At 38.0% G+C, this 22491-nt stretch overlaps 7 protein-coding genes across 7 annotated transcripts; 3 read left to right on the forward strand and 4 right to left on the reverse strand.

The window, feature by feature from the left end:
• Positions 1 to 107: 107 nt before the first annotated feature.
• CBG04172 lies at positions 108 to 1816 on the forward strand (the record flags this gene model as incomplete). The annotated part of the gene is made up of 5 exons (XM_002639497.1): positions 108 to 236; positions 284 to 416; positions 464 to 1284; positions 1330 to 1551; positions 1598 to 1816. The coding sequence occupies 5 exons, from the start codon at positions 108 to 110 to the stop codon at positions 1814 to 1816; spliced, it is 1524 nt and encodes a 507-aa protein (XP_002639543.1).
• Positions 1817 to 2061: 245 nt separating this feature from the next.
• On the forward strand, positions 2062 to 2722 carry Cbr-dnc-6 (the record flags this gene model as incomplete). Its single annotated transcript, XM_002639496.2, has 4 exons — positions 2062 to 2075; positions 2122 to 2295; positions 2340 to 2586; positions 2633 to 2722. 4 exons carry the CDS (start codon positions 2062 to 2064, stop codon positions 2720 to 2722), a joined length of 525 nt encoding a protein of 174 aa, XP_002639542.2.
• A 233-nt stretch (positions 2723 to 2955) lies between these two features.
• Positions 2956 to 3954, reverse strand: CBG04170 (the record flags this gene model as incomplete). The annotated part of the gene is made up of 3 exons (XM_045243675.1): positions 2956 to 3437; positions 3516 to 3718; positions 3770 to 3954. The coding sequence occupies 3 exons, from the start codon at positions 3952 to 3954 to the stop codon at positions 2956 to 2958; spliced, it is 870 nt and encodes a 289-aa protein (XP_045092604.1).
• A 154-nt stretch (positions 3955 to 4108) lies between these two features.
• On the reverse strand, positions 4109 to 9456 carry CBG25264 (the record flags this gene model as incomplete). Its single annotated transcript, XM_045243679.1, has 12 exons — positions 4109 to 4171; positions 4313 to 5254; positions 5302 to 5374; positions 5420 to 5883; positions 5908 to 6040; positions 6088 to 6159; positions 6207 to 6688; positions 6733 to 7743; positions 7793 to 8653; positions 8713 to 9000; positions 9046 to 9132; positions 9421 to 9456. 12 exons carry the CDS (start codon positions 9454 to 9456, stop codon positions 4109 to 4111), a joined length of 4512 nt encoding a protein of 1503 aa, XP_045098284.1.
• A 267-nt stretch (positions 9457 to 9723) lies between these two features.
• CBG04169 lies at positions 9724 to 12161 on the reverse strand (the record flags this gene model as incomplete). The annotated part of the gene is made up of 11 exons (XM_045243684.1): positions 9724 to 9783; positions 10006 to 10091; positions 10140 to 10499; positions 10543 to 10690; positions 10733 to 11131; positions 11175 to 11276; positions 11319 to 11545; positions 11595 to 11765; positions 11808 to 11936; positions 11983 to 12056; positions 12103 to 12161. 11 exons carry the CDS (start codon positions 12159 to 12161, stop codon positions 9724 to 9726), a joined length of 1815 nt encoding a protein of 604 aa, XP_045092603.1.
• A 5347-nt stretch (positions 12162 to 17508) lies between these two features.
• On the forward strand, positions 17509 to 18290 carry CBG04168 (the record flags this gene model as incomplete). Its single annotated transcript, XM_002639493.1, has 5 exons — positions 17509 to 17613; positions 17721 to 17807; positions 17852 to 17984; positions 18030 to 18094; positions 18183 to 18290. 5 exons carry the CDS (start codon positions 17509 to 17511, stop codon positions 18288 to 18290), a joined length of 498 nt encoding a protein of 165 aa, XP_002639539.1.
• Positions 18291 to 19037: 747 nt separating this feature from the next.
• CBG04167 lies at positions 19038 to 21171 on the reverse strand (the record flags this gene model as incomplete). Its single annotated transcript, XM_045243696.1, has 9 exons — positions 19038 to 19095; positions 19139 to 19366; positions 19413 to 19556; positions 19599 to 19779; positions 19824 to 20256; positions 20600 to 20717; positions 20767 to 20964; positions 21008 to 21071; positions 21126 to 21171. The coding sequence occupies 9 exons, from the start codon at positions 21169 to 21171 to the stop codon at positions 19038 to 19040; spliced, it is 1470 nt and encodes a 489-aa protein (XP_045092602.1).
• Positions 21172 to 22491: the final 1320 nt, after the last annotated feature.

Raw genomic sequence — 22491 nt, forward strand, 5'->3', positions numbered from 1 at the left:
TTTGCGTTTTTCAGATGTTGATCTCATTGAAGCGTTTATTCGCTTATTATTTCCCGGACTGTTGTCATATTTTCGTTTCGAGCTAAAGGTTTTTTGCAGAAGCATACATGTTTGAAGAGCAGCCTGAAGTGAAAGAAGTCACCGAGAACGATCGTTTCGAAATTGTTCTCAAAAATGTTCGAGTCGATTCTGTAACCGAAGCAGCAATTCTGTCACAAAAGCGAGTTTTCGAAAGAGTTAGTCTTTCTAAGTTTAAAAAATGATAAAACCCACCATTTTTCAGACTCCACAGCTAAATTTGTTGTCTATCACAGGATGCAACCTACAGAACCTATCTTCTTCAATAAAGTTATGCTCCCGTCTTATTTCACTGGTTTTGCCTCAAAACGAGCTCAAACAGATCCCCGACGTTCTCGGTTTGTTCAAACATTTATCATGTCCAATATTGCATCTTGATTTACAGACTGTTTTCCGAGGCTACGGTTCATCGATCTCTCGCATAATTCATTGGATGCTCTTCCATCAACACTTCAATCCTGCGAGCATATAGAATCACTTATTCTGAACAACAATTCGCTGACAGAAAAAAGTTTTCCTAATTTGTCGAATCTCTTGAACCTGCACGTCTTCGATGCTGCTAATAATAATCTGTCAAAGCTTCCGGAATCCTTGATGTCTCCGAAACTTTCCAAACTGCATACTGTTATTGTATCGCATAACGTCATTGAAGAAGTTCCGAACAGTTTGAGCAACTTGAAACAGTTGAGAGATTTCAAAATCGATGACAATAAACTGAAAAATGTCCCGACAGTAATTGACCTCCTTCCAAAGTTGAAGCTTCTGGATATTTCGAAAAATTCATTCTCGGACAGCCGTTTTCAAAAATTAGCTAACGACAAGCGTGCAAAGCTGAACGCAATCGTTTCTTTGGCTAAAAAAGTTGGCAAATCAGTTGAAAATGAGACGGAGAACGAGGGTTCGATAGAAAACACTGTGGAGGATGTCTCGAAGAAAAATTCATCTCTCGTTGTTCGAACAGGAATCGAAAATTTAACTGTTCGAAGGCATATCAGTGTATCGGAAATCAGACCATATCTAGTCTGTTGTGTTTTCAATAACATTGATTTGAATGGTGACTCTTTCAAAAAGTTTATTGCACTCCAAACCAAATTGCATGCTTCACCGTTGTGTGAAAACCGAACACTTTCTGCAATTGGAACTCATCGTCTGGAGTCGTTCCATCTTCCGTTATGTTACATGGCTCTACCAAAAGAAGATATTCATGTATGCACAGTTTTTCGAGTAATTAGGTTATTAGTTTTTTTTCAGATTCGTGCACTCAACAAGAAGTCTAGTGTTAGCGCATCGGATTTGTTGGACAGTCTTCTCCGTGACGCGGAACTAGCCAGAAAAAGAAGCAAAAGAAGTACAATTGATCCATTGCATAAATACTTGCACCTGGTAAAAGACGAAAGTGCCCTGGCCTGCCTAGTCGACTCCCAGCAAATTGTTGTCAGCTTGCCACCTATAACGAACTCGGACAGCACTAAAGTAATATCGTTCTCCAAAAATAATGAGCAATCACTTTCTTTTACAGCTCACTGTCGAAACTAAAAGTGTATGGGTTGAAGTTTCATCAAAACAGTCATTGGAAGCCTGTAAGAAAACAATGGACGAGTTGGTTGTTTCAAGCTGCTCTATATTTCCATCTCTATCCATCGACCAAGTTCGGGTTGTCGATAACGATGCTCTCGTATCAGTGTATCCCGATAAAAATGATCTCCCCGGTATTTCGCTGAATCGCGTACCTCAATGATAACTTATTAATTAGTTTTCTGAATTTTGTTGAACTGTTGCCTGTTTTTTCTTTCTCTACCATCTGTTATCTAACATTGAATAAAAGTGTTTTTTTTCGTCGTGGGAAAATATCGTTCTCTCTCTCTCTTCCATACCACCTACCCTTTTCACTGGTGTCTAACCATGAACGCTGAATATTTATGGAGAAGTATTGTTGAGTCAGTTGCCAGAAGTAATTTAATTTTTAGAAAGAAAGTTCAAATTATGACGGACAGTAGGTGAGTTTTCCTTGCTGCAAACATCAACGAAAAAACTGTAATTCAGCAGAGTGTCGATTGCAACTAGCACAATCGTTTGCGTCGAAGCTGAGATCAAAGGAGAAGTCATAATCAAAGAAGGATGTGTCGTTCATCCACATGTCGTTTTCGATGCTACTAACGGTCCAATTTATGTCGGCGAAAATAACATTTTTGAAGAATTCGCAGTCATTCGAAACAAGTGAGTTTTTGCAAAGATTTGGGTCTATTTTGTTATATTTTCAGTAGTGAAGGTCAACCAATGATCATCGGGGATTCGAACATCTTCCAAGTTCACTCAAAATGCAGTGCGAAGTACGTAGGAAGTCGGAATGTTATTGGCGTTCATGCTCACCTCGAAGATGGATGCTCAGTATCAGATGACTGCAGTATTGGCCCAAAATGCCGCGTTTTCTCGAAACAGAATCTAGAACCTTCTGTGGCTGTATATGGACCATCTAATTCACACCGAATAACATCTACCCCAAATTTGGTTAGTGAAAATGACACTGGATTAGTTAGAACATCTCCTTTTACAGACACCAACCTTGCAACTAGAATTTCTCCGAAAAATTCTGCCATCTTACCATCATCTCTATAACAAAAAGAAAGTCACGGCAGCCCAATAGCTAATATGGTACACCATCAAGCATTTTCATTTAATATTTCGTGTATTTTTCTCATCTTTGTCTCAATTCTTTTAAAAAAAGATTATATTTTTCCTAGTGTGTTCGATGTTCTCAAAACTTTATTTACCCAAGGGTAAAACTCTTGGAAAGTGAACGAGATTGAAAAAAGTTAAATTGAAGGAAATAGTCAAAATCAACAATAAAAGCAACAACAAAAACAAATTGGAAAGATCTTATTCTTTCATGGCGACTTCTTCTCCTGGAGCTGCTTCAACGAGCGGAGTCTTTTTCAGGGCCTTCACCTTTCTTGTCTGAATATCATCAGTTCTCTGCTTTCCAACATGAACTCTGGCCAGTTGGTTTCCGAAAACGTCTTCGCTCATGTTCTTTCTTCTCTTCTTCATAAGTGCCTTTGGCTTCTTGCAGGCCAATTTGAACAGAGTATCATCGGCCAACTTTTTACGCATAACTTCCAAATTGAGCGATGGTCCCATTTCAGCCAGCTCGACACGAGGAGTAGCAGTGGCTGATTTTTTGAGCAATGGGCGGTAGACACGAAGCGCAATGGTTTTCTCATCGATGGCAGTGAAAACAATGACAGTTTCCAGTCCTTCAAGGCGCACAGTATCGACTTTTGGTCCACGGAACCAGTCAACCATCAAGTTTCCAATTCGTTTCATATCAGGATCCGATTCGAAAGCAGCGCCTTCGAGAACTATACAAGGTTTTGATCCGAGAGTCATTTTGGCAGTTTGAAATTATCGAGTATTGGAAATGGAAAATAAAGATATACAAACCTCGAAGTTCGATGCAGATTGATAAGCAATGATTCTAAGCTCCGCCATGTCGAGAAGCTGTCCATCGAACGTTCTTCCGAACGTCAAACAGTTTGGCTTTTTCTTCGAGTTGCAACCCAGAACAAACATCGACGTGTCAAACTTAGCTCCGGCGCGAACGATTGGAGTCTCATCTTCGAACAAGTGATATGGATTGTGTCTGAAAATACCCTTATATTTTGCCTACGCCTGCTTTCTATGATATTCTCACTTGTCCATTTTTGTAGTCAACGGCTTCTTCATATCATAAAGATCCATCATGGCATGGTTGATAATTTCATTCGTTTTTGTTCCACGGCAAAACAACGTCTTCTTGTCGTTTTCAACAGTTTTCGGTGCTCTGTCAACCAGCACTCTTTTTCCCTTCTTTGTTTTGATTTTCTCAACGCGAACCATCTGAAACTATAAATATACCCGCTTTAATTTGAAAAAAATAGGTCATGCGGTGAGAAACGCAATTACGAAAAAGACAAGAAAATCAATAAATATGTTTATATCCGTAATTATCACCGTAGAAAAAGTAAAATATAACAAGTGGCGACTAGAAAAATTAAGTGAAATTGTTTCGGCAGAGTGGGCACGTCGACTGATTGCTCGATTCGAACCATTTGTACTGAAAGAAATAATTGGGTAAAGTTTGGTGCGCCATGGTGAAAGTTAGGCCACGGCCGCCGCGGCTGAGTGAAAGACATCTTTCTATATATCAGAAGATGGAGACAACACAAAAACTCAGTGAATAGGAACACCTTTAAACAGTATGAAATGAACTAACCAAACAGTTCGAATGGAATCTGTTTTTGCACTGCTTGCATTTGACTTTTGGCAACTGATTGGTTTGCTGGTGCACAGTCATCATGCAAATCGTGCAGTCTTCAGCGCCTTCAATGCCTTTGTCAACATTTCGCTTCCACATTTCAATTCCTTCCAGAATAGCACCATTTTGATGGAAAAGATATGCATTTAACTGTAATAACCACTTCTTTGCACGGTCTCCTTTCACAATAGCTTTGTCAAGATTCATTGCTGGTACTGACAACGGATAATCGCGAGGTAGTTCGATAGTCAGTTTCATTTTCGTATCTTCCACTGTATACTCAGAAATGATTTGTCCTGTCACTGGTACTGTTCGTACTTTCAACACTTCTCCAAATTCAGCATTCTGAACCTTATTCAACTCGTTCTCGATGAGAAGCTTGCTCGCGTGTTTTGTGACCACTTCTTGGAAAATGGGCTTGAAGTTATTCGGAATATTTTTATGGAACAATCGAACAGCAGCCGGCAACAATGTTATAGATTTGAATAGAAGTCTGGAGGCAAACTTTTCAAAGAACAAAGGACTTGCGGTCAGATCCGATTGGAGATAATATTCTCGTTCCTGCGACTTTGCTGTAAAAAAATGAGATGAGTACCGAAATTGAAAAAAATACATCTGCTTACGAATTTTGCAAACTATTGGAACTTGACTAAAATCAAATGGCTGATCCAGCATCAAAGCGTTCAGAGCATTTTTGAAGAAGCTATCAATAGCATCACAGTATGCCACACGTTGTTCTTGGTTTAAGACGAACTCTTTCGTCGTTTCAAGAGGAAGTATAGCTAAACTGAGCAGCAATGGGCCGACGTGCTTGTGGATATGGTCAACTGGATAAGATTTAGAAATCATTACTGGGAGATTCAGTTTGGAACGATTGGCAACCTGAAATACTATGTTTAAAGTTTCAAACTCCTAAAATCATGGCTTACCATGATTTCCGTTTCATCTTGATCATCATCCAGTACTTGAGGGTTTTCTGTCTTGAACATTATTGGCACCAATCTGCGGTGATAAAATAAACCTTTTACTGATATTCAATTTTCTTACAATTTGGCTGCAGCGTATCCTATGAGTTGAACATGCTCAACATTCGACGAAAGAAGAATGAACGCTTGAGCAATGAATGATTCTTCGAGCAGAGAGTATTTGAAAACTGACAGCTCTGGAACGAACTCTCTGGTAACAACACTGTCATTCGGAACATTGGTTGGGAACTCCACCAACGTGAACATTGCTTTCAGCAGCGTTCTGACAAACGGTGTTGGTTGTTGCTCTTTACGAATCATGCGGAACATGCGAATGAACAAACTATTGATTGTAGGAACATAAAATTCTTTCCATTCTTCTATAGTTTGCGTAGGATGGTTGTCATTTTTGATAGAATCGTTGAGAACTAGGTACAGTTCGATGAAAAGGGTTGTCAGAGCTTCAAGGCGAGGATCTTCGTCGAAAGCATTTGGGGTATTTCCCAGAATGTCTGTGGATTGCTGCAACGTACTTCGTTTATGTATCTACTACATCATTACACCACCTACATCTAGAACTGTCACTATTCCACAGAGAGCATAATCGCGAAGACCTGATTCTTCGGCGACAAAGATGCTTCCACCATACTGAATACATTTTTTGACAAACATCAAATTAATCATCCAATGATAATTCTTCGATCTAAAGTGCGAAATACTTCAAAGAAATGTTACACACTATTAGCATACCTGTCAAAATCAAACATCTGGTAACCTCCTTCGAATACATTCATCAAGAAGTCAAGGGGTGTTTGATTTTCTCTGAAATCGAAACATAGGTGGAATCATATACCGACATTAAGTTATACCTATAGAGCACTTCCAACGCATGCTCTGGGACTTTTGATGGTTCGGCTTGACATTGAATATACTTCTTCTTTTGTTCGAAAGACATATCATAAGCATCGGCCAGAAAGATACAAGGAGAACTATCATCTAATTTGAATCGAACTTCGTCAGATCTTATCAATCGTTCTTCGATTTCCCTCCGAGATCGTTGCAACTCTTCGGTGAGAGCAACCAAGGAATATCTCTTTTCAAGTGCCGATATAATGCTAATGACTTGCCATCCAAATACTTGATGTGCGGAATTATAGTCTGAAAAGAAAAATTGTTCATGTGAAATTAAAAAAAAACACTCACATTTTGAAGATATATTGAATAAAGCGATCCTCGCTGATTCTGTTACGATTTCTTTTGCTTTGTGTTCATCCAGATGAGAGTAACAATGTTGATGTGTCGTAGAGATGACAGTTGGTTTCGTTGAGCACGACATAACTTCCAACTCCAGCTATAACATCTATTCATTTGGGACCTTGCTCAATGTTCACTTACGAATTGAAACTGTTCAATAATGGTACCACATTGCTTTCCGGAAAGCAACACGTTGTTCACAATATTTTGTCTGGTTTGTTCTTCACATAAATCAATCAGTTTGTCGACACGGCACGCAGTCTCCAGAATCCTCTCAATGTCATATTCTTCGCTGCTTGCAAACAACTTTTCGAAAAACTGCCCCGAGTTGAAATCCGATGTTAAGTGTTCGCTTAAGCAATTATAGTGTTCTGATTTTGCATCCTCGTCAGATTCAAATATTGCTGTGAACAACTTTAATATCAGAACATTTTTCTCTGCCTCATTAGAAACATCAGTAGACTTCATTTTCCGCAGAAGAGTTATCAGAAATTCTACATTTTCCGCAGCTTGCTTTGTATCCATCTCCACTCCCATTTCTTTCAAGAAGCTAACTGCGTCAGCTATGGCTGTGCCATTTCTCTTCTCATGCCAGTAATTAATCATATTCTGGAATGTCGATACAGGGACATTTTTGAGTAATTTGTTCCAGATGGTTGAGCCTCCTGTGAGTAAGAGGCGACGTCCTACATGATCATTTTTGACAGAAATGTTGAGCGACTTGATCTCCTGATTTTCGAGAAGCAATTTGATCAGCCGTACGATGTCTCCAGCTTGTGTTATGTCAAAATTCTCCGTTTTTTCGATGAACGAGAAATTACTAATCTTCTGAGACGTTGCATTGAAATAATCGTTCTCTGAGCAGGAAAGATTCTTTATAATCTGGAAGTCAACGAGCTCAGGGCTGGAGAGCAAGTTTGCGTGCAAGTTGGATAGTACTATATTCTTTCCAGGTTCAGTTAACAAATGCTTGATCAAACGGCTGTTTTCTGTTCCGGCTCCCACTATTTTCGATTCAATATTGAGCAAAAGCGTGCTCACGTCGGCTTCATTGATAGTTTTCAATTCTATGATCCATTGGAGCAGATCCGTTACACACTCCGCAATTTCTTTTGTGGGGAATGTCATAGCTTGTTCGGTGACTGTGACGATCTGAAATGCGTTCAATATGTTTTAGAATAAATACAACTTTAAAACGCACCAGTGGGTGAAGTTTTTCCCAAACTACTAAATTGATTCGATCATTTGTCAAAATCCAGCGGACGAAATCCGAAAACGCATTGAACCAACTTAGAACAGCATTGATAGATGCATCTGTGGGCCACGGCAAGTTATCAGTGAAGCTCTCCATTATAGTTCCTAGTACCTTCATATTATTTTCAAGACTTCCCATCTCTTTCAGAAGAAGAACAACAGCAGGAAGCAAAAAATGTTGCAACACTCTCCAATGATTTCCTTTTTTCCGAATGACATTGAGGAACCGAGGATAGATTCCGTTTTGTAGAGAAACTTTAGTGTGAAATTGTGCACTAGGTAACAGTATAATCATTCCTTCCCATGCGGTTGAACACTCTGGCGTGAAGGTTTGTGAATCAAGATGGTTCTGAATATATGTAACGATCGAGGGGGTGTTGAGAATGACTTCCACGTTGTTCTTGAATCGATATGCAAGATTCAGAACTTGAACTTTTAAGGCAGCATTGGTTCCTCCGAAAACCATCTTTAAGAATGCAATGTTCTCGAATAGCTTCCGCGCTTCCTCCTCCCAAATGGTTGAGTCCGCTCCAAATTCCTTGATATATGAAAGAAACACATTGAGAGACTGAGTTTCAAGCCTTGACTTTCTTGCTTCCCGATCTTCGGACGCATCGTATTCTACAGGAACTGACAAATCATGTTTTCCCTGAACAATTTTTGCTGCCATTTCGAACACGAGAGGTGCAAACAATTGAATAACTTTTTGTTTTTTATCAGCTTCGAAACCATCTCTGATCACAGCTCCGGCAGCTGCTGCTACTCCGTTTGTCACGTCGCATCTTGCGAAAAGAACCATTGGAATTATCTGAACATTATGAAGTGTTTCTTTCGGTTTTATAAGCCGGATCAGAAAATTAATTTTACCTTTTTCAACCCTTTACATGCAGATTTTTCCAACTTCACAAGAAACAGAGTAATCGTTTTCATGGTTAGCAGCCGAACAGTTGGACTTCCGTCAGTGCTGAGCTGTGGAACAAGACCGCAGAAATGTTCATAGCAGTTTTCTATAGAGCTCGTTTCCGCGATTATATTGGTCAGTTCTCTGAGTCCTTTTTCTCTTGTCTGGCAGTCCTTCTTCGTCAGCTTTCTCATCACAATTCTAGTTTCATCATCGATTCCCGAAAAGTTACTCAAACGGTTGCTGCTCGCCATCTGAATTATTCCATTAAGTACTTATTCGAGAATTAATAGCCGAACCTCGAAAATATTCATTTCCGGTGTCAGACCAACAAAGTTTTCTCCTCCTTGGGCCAGATAACCGTGGGCTGAGGCGCTACTAGCGTTCTGAAATTTTACAGTTGCTTTTTTTTTCTTCTTTCGTAATGTGATGTTTTCGAGAAGGTAATATGAAGCAAAAATTCAGTTGTTTCAGATTTTTTTATTAGTTGATTCAGGAATCTTTTTAAGACTATGTTCGAAAATTCGGATTCTATTGTCAAGATTTTTAATTTTCATTTGAAAAAAAATTAGGATTTTTCAGTCTCAAAAAACGTTCTTGATGGAACTAAAATCATGTGGGCCATCTCGATTTTTTTCCCAATGCTTTCCAGAAAAACTTTAAAATCAACTCACTTTTGCATTCCCTTTTCTCCTCTGTTGCTTACTCATCCTTTTTAGATTATGGTTGAGAAATATTTCTCAACTGGAAATGATGGGTAGAGCGATCCTGTTTGTTAAAAAAAAATATTCTGAAGGAGCGCGTTTGCCACAAGCACAGTACGGAGTCGTCGGAAATGAGCGAAGTACAATTCATTTAAATAAAGAGAAACTAAAGTTCATAGGGTACTAGGATATAACATGATGAAATGAAACAAGAGCATAAATAAAAATTTGAACTACATTTTTAAATATTAAGAATGGAATGAACTACAACGTTCAGTCGTCATCTCCCCATGCAGATTGATCCATATCTTCGTCATCCGGAGCAAACAAATCCTGAAGAGGAGAAGACAATAGCAATGTAAAAACCATATTTTCGGGGTCAATTTAAAAAATTAAAAAATTTTCTGCTATAGAAAAAGTTCACAAAGATTGGAGTTTCAATATGTTTTCCACAAAAAAGTTGAGAAAAATTCTGAAATATTAAAATTTTTCCAAATGTTGGAAACCCGGCCCGGCCAGACCCGCAAGCTCAGATTTTTTAAGGTAACAACATACATCATCGTCATCGTCCGCATCTTCATCCTCGCCCTCTGAATCAATCGCAGATACATCCAAGTCGATTGAAAGTTTTGATTCGTTTTCTGAATACATAAATTACAAAATCTAATGCCTGAAATAGACAGAAAAACCTTCATCTTGGTCAATATCGTCCTTTGAAACCTCAGCATTTTTGATCGATTGGATAGCCTTCATTTTGGCCTGCCTCTGACTGAATTCGGTCATATGTGCAGCCATAGAAAACTCCACAGGCGGCGACGAAGCCCGTTTTTCGTTGTTCAGAGGACTGAAGATTCCATTGATAGCTGATTCATCCTGTGTGGTAGCGCTATCATCGGATATGGATAGATCTAAGTCCGAATTCATCGTTTTGTTCTGCTGTTCAGATGATTCTCTGTGTGGTGGAATAGATTCCATATCCGTGTTCTCCTGGCCAAGAAGTTTAATGCCCGGATATTGAGGAACATTGGTGCTGATGTTTCGAGTGGAACCTAAAAAGAATGTTTAATCATCATGAAATAATTTTTCCAAAACCTGAGGCGATTGAAGCTCTTTTGAGGGCTCTCGCAGTTTGCTTCTCGTGTTTTTTGGATGGTGCAGCTTGGTTGGGGGTTTGGTATTGTTGGTACGGTTCAGGTCCAGGAATATCGTTTTTGGTTGCTTCAAGTTGTCGAAAAAGCTCCTTGAAAACAAATTCGTAATAAAATTAGGTCAATCATTTTACCTCTTTTTTCGAAATTCTACTTTCGGCGTCCGAAAGTTTCTCAGAATTTCCCGCTGCTTTCAGCCCGCTCAACACTGTTTCGTTTTCTACCATCTGCTTGCGTACAGCTTCTATGCCAGACTTTTTTCTCGATAAAGTCTCGTTAATCACCGCGTACTGTCGACTGTAATCTCTCATTTGTTCGATAGTTTTCAAAGCATTTTTCGCCTCTTTCTTGGCACTAGCAAGTGATGATTCAAGATTTCCAATACTGTCCGTTTCCGAAATATCGTCAGTCTCTGGAAAGTCCTTATTTTCTGAAACGAGCGATTGCAGTTCATCCGCAAGCTTCGAAATTTCGTCTGTATCTGAAAGAGTGCCGACAGACAGTCCATTCACATTGTTCTCTGTTTGGAGTTTCTGAAAATCAATGAGATTTCGCTGGAGAGTACAACTGTCTTACAGAGTAGAGTTCATTCAGTACTGAAATAACATCCGCTGTCGATGCTTCATTTGACTCCAGTTCTTGGAACACTGTGTCCCGAATCTTTTCAGCATCATTCAGCTGCAAAGGTTATATAGAAAATGGAATCGATATAATAGTAACCTCTGATTCGGAAGTGGCCCTTTTCCCGTCAACTTCTTCAACGTCCAAACGAATGGAGTGCAGCTTATTCTTTATTTCCGATGAAGAACTTTGGATTGCAGTTATTATTCCATTTTGACGATTAACCTCCTCTTGCAATTTTAAAATGTCTTTCTCAGCTTTCCCTTTCGCTTTAATAGTCGCCTGCTGGATCTTCATAATGCTGTCTTTCTCGCTTTTCAGACTATCTAATACAATAACCGAATTGAACTTTCAGTAAAGATAGTTATGTATCACCTTTTGAGACCGTGACTTCTCCTATGCTTGAGCGCAGTTTGTTTTCTGTGTGAATGCTATCTTCGATGCACTTATCATACGAGAGGGAGATCGATGTGATCGGGCTCAAATTGTGAAGAGAAAGATGATTTATTGCCCTAATCAAGTCCACCTGCTCGAAGCTTGCGTTTACTGAAAAATTCAATTCAGTTGAGGTCGTAGTTAAAAACAAACTTGAAGCAGATGCACGTTGTGCCATTTTCTCAGCTACAGCACGATGCACCTCCACTTCCGACTTGACTTTCTCAGATTTTTGTTCTGTGATGAGAGTCATGCGTTTCACTTGCAAGTTGCAGGATTCAACTGAAAAAAAAACCTCTTGATTGGTTAAGAAAATACTTCTCCATACGATGACAAAGAGAACGAACGATTTCATCTTGTTGCCGTCCGAGTTTCCGACACTTTTTCGTTGACAAATTATTGCTGAAAAACGCTCATACAATTGTTTTCAAGTTTTTTAAAAACTTACTTTTGTTCAATACAATTGAATTCTGTTTCACTATTCAAAACTCTCAACAAATGAACCATTTTTCTGAAAAACAAATGAAAAAAGGAGCCGAAAATGTTTTGACACCGGTTTGTATTCTTCAAGGAACATGGTGACTTATGAGTGGGTTTCGTAACGAAAATGCGCGGTTACGGTAGTTTTTAAACTAATGAGGTTATTCAGGGAGTCGGCAAAAAACTCAGAGATCCGACGGGAGAAAACTGGGAGAGATATCGGTTCGAACTGGGAGAGGTTTTGGGTCGAACTGGTATGTCACTGTGTTCTCTCCAGCTTCTCTCCTGGTTCGAACGAGGAGACCCCGGAAATTCCGGGGAAAAAAACTCCGGGGTCTCTCGAACGAGCGGCGGAGTGTCGTTTGCGCGCGCTTTCAGTGAAATTTAAATGTTCGCCCCTTATTTAACAATCAAATCAAACTAATTAACAAAAATATTTATTGAATCGAATGAATAGGAAGAATATAAGTTTAGATAACTAAAAAGTAAAAAAATAACCTCATGAAATAATAGAAATGTGAGCTAACTTCTTATTCTCAGCTTCGGTATCGCAGTATTCAGAACTTCGAGGTGAATCACGATATCTGGAACTCTCCTGCAAACCTTCTTTAGTGCTCTCGTATTTTTGCAGCTTGTAGCATTATGGCGACTGGAGCTCTGGAATGAGATATAGGTCATAAGTCTGCAAAATGGAAGTGTTCATACCGTTTTGTTCATAGTACATTTATGTCCTCTAGCGGACGATGTGTACTCTTCCTTGAGATTCATTTAATAAGTTATCTTCTTCGCATCTTAGTGCAAGCTAAATGCACTTTTTTTCAGTACTTCAGAAAATAAAATCCCAATTCGAATTCTTTAGCTTTTCATTGTTTACAGTTTTGCAATTTCTCTTTCAATCATCATAGGCTTGGGGTTGTAGATAGGATGAATATTCTTTATGAAATCAAAGACGATTCAACTGAAAGAACAATATTTTTGATTATGTGATGTTGTCAATAAACTCACTCAAGGCCTACACTGTGAACTCATCGTTTCCAATAAATCGAGATATTCTCTATCTTTCCTGACAACGTAAGGTTCCCAAGTTTTCCATGTTGATTCCGAGTGACGTTGTCCGAGAGATTTTGCACTAAACGGCAAACTTTCCCCGAATGTTTCTCGCAATATTTAGGAAACAATGACGAGAAAAGCGACTCCTGAGAAGTTCATTTGTATACTCTTCTGGAAACCCTCTTAACATTATTTAGATCATAAATGATTTTTTTTTTCGGCATGACGAACCAACCTCGCTATTCAAGTGGATGAGTTCAACAGCCATGTACATAATTACCGTACTGAGAATGCCGCAAATCAAAATCCATTCATTAGGTCACTCATTTTATATAATTAATCCCGATATATTTAAATCGTTTTGATCGGGTCATAACTCGTTTTCTTTATTCCATTGAAAGCCTGCAATTTCACGCATGTTTTTTGTCACTAGACTTCCAGACTAACCTGCTCACGACAAGCCGCGGTTTCCGAAACTCAGACCTTTTGAAGGCAAATACTCATCTGCTTTGGTATTATCTGCTATTTACTCGTCTGCTATATTGGCTCGTCTGCTATAGCTAGATCATCTGCTATATTGGCTCATTTGCTATAGATCATTTGCTATATTTGTCTTATCTGCTATTAGGAAGATGATCTGCTATGGGGTTTCTCATCTGCTATTTTTTGGCTCATCTGCTGCATGGAGATTCGGACATTGAAAAAAAGGAAAAAACAAAAACAACAGAAAACAACAACAAAGCTAACAATTATTAAAGACCAGAAGTTATTAGAAAATTGTAGAATTTCCAGCATCTGGTGAATGGTCCTGTGGGGTGAACCTTCTTGTTCTCTGTCTGAAAATTTTTTTTGAAATCAGATTTTGAGTGTTCACTATGTACCTCATACTAGAAGAGGTTCGGCGACCATTTGTTTGCGAAGAATAGAACGTATTTATTACTTATATTATGCTTGTCTGAGAAAAAAAAGGTTAGAGAGTATTTTTTGCAGTCTGAATACGGTAGCGATATCGAAGCGGAGAGCCTAAATAGCACACATAAGGTGGAGACACAGACACTTTTTCTCTGCGTCTCAACCTTTTTTTTCTCAGACAAGGATATTACGGGAAATAAATTTTTAAATAAAAAAATCGGAAACGAAAAAAATGTAAAAATTTCTGGAGTAAGCTAATTGTGATGTATTTTGATTCAGCTAATTGTAATGTATTTCTGTGATCGTTCTATTTTGTACCACCGGATATTTATCCCTCTTTCACTTGTAAACTTTTTTATCTAAACCCGTCCCCAGAAATATTTGTGTTATTTCTTTTATTGTTTTTAAGTAAAATCTCTTTTTTAGCTGTTTTCTTAATCTGTCCGCTGTTCCCTTGATGAAAAATCGAAAATTCAGAGCCATGATTGTGAAATTGTTGTAGTTTATAGTCTAGTTAGCAGGCTTGGTCGGAATCGGAAAATCGAGTTCTCGATTTTTCCGATTTTTTTCGGAAAATTTTTCCGTCGGAAAATATTCCGAATTTTTTTTCGGAAAATTTTTTCCGACGGAAAATTTTCCGAATTTTTTTTCGGAAATTTTTTTCTCGAAATAATCATGCTGCGTTCAAAGTGAAGAGGAAATCTCTACTTTGTATAGTTGAAACGGGTGCAACGGTAACCCAAGCGCGGCGAGACCCGCAATCGGTGTCGATTTACGGGGTCGATTTAAGGTGAATTTTTTTTAAATTAATTTTTTCTGAATGAAAACATACTTTAATCAGGGTTTTCATTACTTTTTCAACAATCACAACCGACATGGATGAGAATCCTATCAAGTTTTGGGCAAAAGCAACCAGTCAAGAAGTCTTTCCAACACTTTACCGGCTTCACCTTCGTTTTTTTTTCTGCTCCTGCAACAACGGTCGAAGCAGAAAGGTTATTCTCGTCGGCGAAAAATATTCTCACAGATAATAAGAAATTACTGAACGCACAAATTTTTCCAAACTTCTTTTTTTGCAACAGAATGTAAAATTGATGGGATTTCATCAACAAAATTCAAAAAATAATTAATACTTTTGTTACTTTTTGTTACTTGTGCTTGTTCATCTATTGTTTTCCATTTCATTTTTGTGCTTTTTGTTGTTTTTGTTGTTTTTGTGTTTTTGTCAAATAAACTGGTAATTTTTGACTAATTGAAATTCGAGAAAATTCGAGAACTCGATTTTCCGGAAAAAAAAGTCGAGAAAAAATTCGAGAACTCGATTTTCCGAAAAAAAAAGTCGGGAAAAAATTCGAGAACTCGATTTTCCGAAAAAAAAGTCGAGAAAAAATTCGAGAACACGATTTTCCGAATTTGTTTTTCCGAACAAGCCTGCTAGTTAGCATACCATTGATTTCGCAACAGAGAAAAAATTTCAGCGAATTCTTCACTTACTAGAATCTGACTTGCCATGTTCAAGTTACTTGCGCGCCAGAGTTAATAAAGCTCAGGTTTCACTGATTTTCCCAAAAAATAGCAGACTAGAAAACCCATAGCAGATGATTTTCCTGATAGCAGACGAGATTCTGAAACTGGAGTAAAAATAGCAGATAAGACAAATATAGCAGATGATCTATAGCAGATGAGCCAATATAGCAGATGATCTAGCTATAGCAGACGAGCCAATATAGCAGACGAGTAAATAGCAGATAATACCAAAGCAGATGAGTATTTGCCCCTTTTGAAATAGTGTAAATTGAGGTGAGAGCAATTTATCGATCTCTTCTTCCGTTTTCGGTTATCTCTTTCATAGTTTTTACAAAACCATTCAACGCTGAAAAAGACGGAAAAAATGTTACCTGCAGAGCTCTCTCCGAATTCGAAATTCTCAAAATCGTGGTTTTTTTGTCGGTCATAAAAATCGCAGTATTCTATAGAAGACGTAAACATAAATAGAACATATGCATGAATAAAACTTTGAATATTATAAATTACAAAAAACTGTTTTAGCCAACGACGCTTCTCCTTTACAGGTGCGCCTATTTTAGCAGCTTTGCAGCCGTTCGAACCTGGTTCTCACGGCGTTTTCTCCAGACCCCCTTTCTCTCCCAGTTTTCTCCCGTCGAATCTCTGAGAACTCCGCGAAAACTCGGAGAATGTGCAAATCTGAAAATATTTCGGGAAAACTGAAAAAAAACTATAGAAACATATTTATTCCCAACATTTGCAGCCATACATTCATGAAAGAAACATGTGTGCTTCATTATCCCAATGTTTCAACAAAAATTGGGAGAAAAACTCATAATGGGGCCTACGAAAGAAAAAAATACCATCAATAGAGCATAAGACATTGAAAACCTTAACATCTAACAAGAAAGTACTGGCTTCTAGCCCATCATGATCAGGTGAAATCGGGATTCAGAAGATGAGCTATGAAATCAGGTCTTCTTCAGGTTTTTCACAGTTTGTTTCACCATGTTTATGCTGTTTATTATCTGTTGAAAAAGATTTGATCAGATTCCCCAACATGTTTTAATGATCAGAGTCTCGAACCAACATAAAACCTACAAGTTTTGTGTTATATAAGTGACTTCTACAAATACCATCCACTGTTCACTGAAGAAACTCAGTGAGTCATTCATTTACACAATCTTCTGAAAAAAATATTCGTCGAGAACTGTTTTATTTTTCAAGTCAACATGATCATGAAACGTCATCGTTTGGTTATCGAATACAAGGAAATCTGACCCGAATTGAATGCTATCATCTATCGTATCTTGTTAGGTCAATTGTGTTCTTTATTCTTCATCAAGTCAACGTATAATCTGAACAGTCCTAACACTGTAAATATACAATGCTCTTTGAAGAATTATAATTAAAAATTGGTCCCAGGTTTGATATAAAAAATGGTTCGTGTTATAAAATATTTCTACAAACGGTTGGTTCTTTTAATGTCATAAACACAGTCTATTCAAGAGTGAATGGCTAAACTTTTTTTTTCATTCTCTTGAAGAGAATCTCTCCTATCGTTTCATTCGCCCATTCTTTCTATATCAACTGTAATGTTAGAAGCAGCTGCGTCTCTCTATCTAGTCTCGAAACAAAAACTCAGCGGGTCGATCGAGACGATCTGGTTTGACGACGTCGTCGTCATCAAGACGCCTTCTCTTCCTTCTGTCTTCGACCGCTTCCTCATTCACAATCTCATCTTCTTCTTTCTTTTTTCTCTGCCCTTCTTCTTCTTCTTTTCAATGTTTGTTTTTGTTAATCTTCCTCCCAATTACTTACTTCTTCCCTCCTCTCATTATTTACCAATCCTAGCCCACCACACTTATTTTCAACCATCAGTTAGTTCATTTCTATCATCTAGGAAATGTTCGTCTTCGTGGTGGGTACACTTATTGTCTCTCTTCTTGTACAAATCGGAGAAACAGCGAAGTGCACTGCCAAGAGTGGAGATATCAGTGCCCGGTGGCAAGTGAGTCATTCTTTATTTGCAAACTTCAAGTAGTCTAACTAAAATAACAAAGAAAGATTGATGGTTTAAAACAAAGTTCTAAAAAACAGCTAACCATGTCGTTTTAGGTGGTCGACGGAGAACTTACTGTAGAGGTAACCACCAACAACATTGGAAACAATGAATGGTCTGCTGTTGGCTTCGGACCAGACATGGTAGAAAAACATTTATCGGCTCTTCACTAATATCTCATTTATAGAGTGATTTGAATGTGGTAATATTCCAAGTAGTTGATTTCAAACCAAGTTTGGTAACTGGAACAACCCAAGGATACGGAGCTCCAACCTTGGATTCCTCGCCATCTGTAACTCTCCAATCTCTAAATTACAACAGTAAGTCAAGTCAGATCAAAACCTAACAAGATCGAATTATATCAGGTAACACTATGGTTGCTCGATTTGCCCGTCCACTTGGCTCCCTCTCTACATGCACAACTTGGAATGTAAGTATTTATTCTTTCGAACTTTCCCTTTTCCCACCACCCTCTTCTACCGTAATCCCTTCTATCTCCCCCTGACATAATATTTCAGTTCGTCACTGATGGAGCTATCGAAGACGGATCAATCGGATATCACAACACTGCTCCCCACTCTGTAGAAATTTGTGCTGACAAGTGTACCCGCAAGATTTTCGACTAACTCCCATTCCTAGCTTTCGGACCTATTTTTTCTTCTCGTTTTGCTCACTTTCTTCTTTTTAATTTTCAAAATCGGGAACCTTTTCAAACGTTTAATAAATCAATGAAAATTAATTGTTTTGCCAGTTCTTCAATGCTCAACCAATTAGTGGATCATCGCTTGCAAGTCTTGGTTCTCCAGAAATCCAAATCACGGTAATTTATGGTTATAGGTGTTAATTAGATAATCATGTGATTTCTAGGATGTGTGCCCAAATGTATGTACTGGAGTATTCACTCAACGTGACGTGGCAGTTGACCCAGTTCCACAGGCCGCTATTTACAACAATCGAATCTCCAATCGTTTCGATACTCTTTTCGATTCCTCTTCTCGCAAACGAAGATCTAGTCGCCTCTTATGATCTCTGTGTTCTCTTCTTTGGTCTTTTGTTGTTATTACCCATACAAATGAATCTGTGATCTTCTATTCTATCTGCATTTTGCAAACGCAACTTGTAAATCAGAGATGTCGAGAATGACCTTTTGGAGAAACGGAATCCGGAATCCTGACATCTCTGTCATTAATCGTCTGATATAAAAAACTATCCTATTTACAGCAAAAGCTCAGACAAGCATAATATTCAAAAAAAAACGAAAAGCAAAAGCACTTTATTAAAAATCTAATTGTTCTCTTTCCCAATTACAGTACGGTTCTCAATAACAGTAAAACTCTGATCTTTCAGATTCTCATCGTTGATCTCCACACATTTCACATCGGATCCTGGTATTCGTACTTCGCATTCATCACAGCTTTCTCAACGATGCTCCTATAGAAATAAAGATTGATGTGTCTTCAAATGTCTGACCTACTTTAAAGCTCTTGCTCCAGTTTTTCTCTTGACAGCCATATCAGCGATCTTATCGATAGCAGCTGGAGAGAATGTTAGTTTCACGTTCTCGTTCTCAAAGAACTTTTTCGTTTGAGCAACCAAGCTTCCTTTTGGCTCAGTTAACACAGCCTTTAGGTGTGATTTATCGAGGCAATGGAACGGAACAATCACTGGAAAACGGCCAACAAGTTCAGGGATCATTCCAAATCTGAAATTTATGAATTTGTTCAAAGTTTCCTTAGGAAAATTCTAACGAAATAAGATCTCCTTGATCACATTGCACGAGCATTTCATCTCTTGCTTTTGACACATTTTCTTCATCAGAGTCCATCAATTTTTCCGTTGTGTGCTGATCATTGTATTCGTGAGGAGATGCAGATGAAGAGAAACCAAGACTTCTAGAAATTTAAAATCAAAATCTGTTCAAAAAAACCTTTAACCTTTTGTCCAATCGTCTAGCAACAATATGCTCAATATTTGAAAATGCTCCAGAAGATATGAATAGAATGTTAGTAGTATCAATTGTAACTTTTGAGTTTGGTGCCAGCGGATCTCTCACTTTTACGAGACTTCCTTCGACAAGCTTTAACAATGCTTGTTGTACTCCTTTTCCGCTTACATCTGAAATTTTGGATATCAGTCCATTAGAAATCCATCACTCTGACCTCGATTTCCGGAAGTGTGAAGAGGATCCGAAGACGTGTAAATTTTGTCGAATTCATCCAAGAAGACGATTCCACGTTGACATCTCTCAATATCTCCTCTAGCTTCCGCTAACAGCTTCTGAACAACTGTATCAACATCATCTCCAACGTATCCAGCTTGTGTCAGCGTTGTACAATCACAAATGACAATCGGAACATCTAGAACTTCAGCCAACTTTTGAGTCATGTATGTCTTGCCAGTTCCTGATGCACCGAGAAGAATCATGTTTGATTTTTCAAGAAGGATATCCTGACGTTTCTCCAGATCCTTCAAAACTTGACGTTGTGATTTTTCAATGTATTCTGGAAGATATTCCTCCTCGATTTCGGGATTCTGTTTCCTTAATTTCTTCCGTTCTTTAGCAGCAGCTACGGCTTCAGAGAGCATCCATTGCTGAAACAAATGTCTTTATAAATATTTGTAAACACCGAAAAATACAGTAAACACTCTAATAGAATACCACACAAACCGTCCACTTTGATCTCAAATATCTCATTTCCTGTTGAAGTTTTAAAAAAGTGATTGGCTGGCAAAATGCTTATCATAACATCAACAACATTTTTTTAGTTGAATACTTTTTGATATCTTTCATAGAAAGACGATTTGAGAGTATTCTATTATAGGTTTATGGTGGTTCGATTGTTTTCTAGATTTTATATCAAAACCAATGTTATGATCCTAAATCTAATAAAGACATTTTTTCGAAAGATGTGTATTCGATGTTTGACCCCATTACCTCCGTAACTCTCAAATTGTTTTCAACTCTTCTGTAGTGTTGATATACAGCAACAGCAAGACACTTTTTTGCTGTCTCCTGTCCGACAACATACTTATTCAGATGTTCGACGATTTCTCTGAAATATCAAAGTCTCAAAGAATCGAATATCCATTTTAAATACTAACTTTGGATACAAAATGTGCATTTTTTCACTTCTTCCTCCATCTCTTCCAAATTTAGCCAATCCATTTGGTGGCTGATGGGTCAACGCGCTCTGAATAAGTGTTGCTCCAGAAATGAAGCCTTCTTCAATAACAAAAGGAAGAGAATCCGTTTTCTTGGAAATTTTCTTAGCATGAATTACTCTTCGATCAGATTTCCCTCTAAAACTGCGGATTTTCTAGGACCCCCTCAAACTCTGGTTACCTTTTGATTTTATAGTCGATTCCGGAAGTTGAGATGAAGCGAGAAGTATGAATTGCTGGGTTTGCTAAAATTATTTTTCGTTTTTTTTTTCTCAAAAATAGCTTTGAAGAGGTTTTACCCGAAGCAACAAACTGTGAGTAAGAAGAGGATGCGATGCGAATCATTTCGAGTAAAAACAAGAATAAACAACAGAAATTAGAGTTTTGAAAAGTTTTTCCAAAACGCGTTAGGAAAATTTGTTAAATTTTAAAATCGTAAAACTTGGTATAAAATTATCGAAACGATGGATTTTAAGTGATACAGTATCCCAGTTCGAAAAAGAGCCCAAATGTGGGTAGTGAGATTTGTAAAAGGTCTGTTTTAAATTGGGATTTGATTATGAATATTTTCTTGAACATAAAACAAATATTTTAAGTTTTGATTTCAGCAAAGTAGATTAACAAAAAAATTAAACTACCGTAAACACTCTAATAGACTGACCCATCAAACCGCCAACTTTGAATCCATATATCTCATTATCTGTTAAAAATACCAAAAAGGGGTCAACTAATAAAATGTTTATCATATTATCAAAAGTATTTTAATAGTTAACCTCATTTTGATATCTTTGACAGGAATCGAGATAATAATGCTCAAAGTTGAAAGTTTACGGAAAGTTTCTTGTTGACACGATGAGAAAATTTCATCCTGATTTTCCGAATCATTTCTATTCTTTTTTGGTCATAGACTGTTTCTCTCCGATTTGTCTATGTCTCGGGATCCATTCACTGGTCACAATTTGTCAAACTCGTATAAATTTATGCTGAACTATCGGGAGACACATTTTAGACTTTGTTTTTTTGTTCACAAGTTCCCTGATCCTTCTTGTGATTTTGAATTGACCATCTTCGTTCAATTCTCATCTGTTTTGATTCTCTGTTTTTTCCGGCCTCTCCTACTGCCGATTTCAGAGTGTAAAACTGTTAAAAGTCGCCATTTCGTTCCCTTCTTCTTCGTCATTTTTTTCCGTCTCGCCTCCTACGAAAACCAACCTTTTCTATTACTTTGTCCCTATTTTCAATCGCTTCTTCTGGTTGCTGACGTCGATGAAAAATGCCTAAAAGATAACGGACGTCAGAAGAGACACAGACACCTCTTGGAGGACATATTTTGACATTCAATGAACGAGAAAATACAAAAAAGGAAGAGAGAAGAAATGATGCTTTTCTTTTCAACGGAAGTTGTCCATTAACTGATAACTTAACAGTAGCACCCGTAGTAGCAATAAAGTTGATCATATCACCCAGAAGACCTGAAAAGGGCGGTCAGAAGAAGAAAACGACAGTGGGCCGAAGAAATGTAATACAACCGAATAGTTGTTGGGTCGGGTCATGTTTTCTGTTTATGACATTTTGCAACTTCAACCTTTCTTGTTCCACAATCTTCTTTTTTTTTGTTGATAATCGTCTGCCATTGTTGAATACTTATTCCCGACGAATGGTGGC

This window comes from Caenorhabditis briggsae, assembly GCF_000004555.2.
Source record: "Caenorhabditis briggsae complete genome, chrI, whole genome shotgun sequence".
Classification (NCBI taxonomy): Eukaryota; Metazoa; Nematoda; class Chromadorea; order Rhabditida; family Rhabditidae; genus Caenorhabditis; species Caenorhabditis briggsae.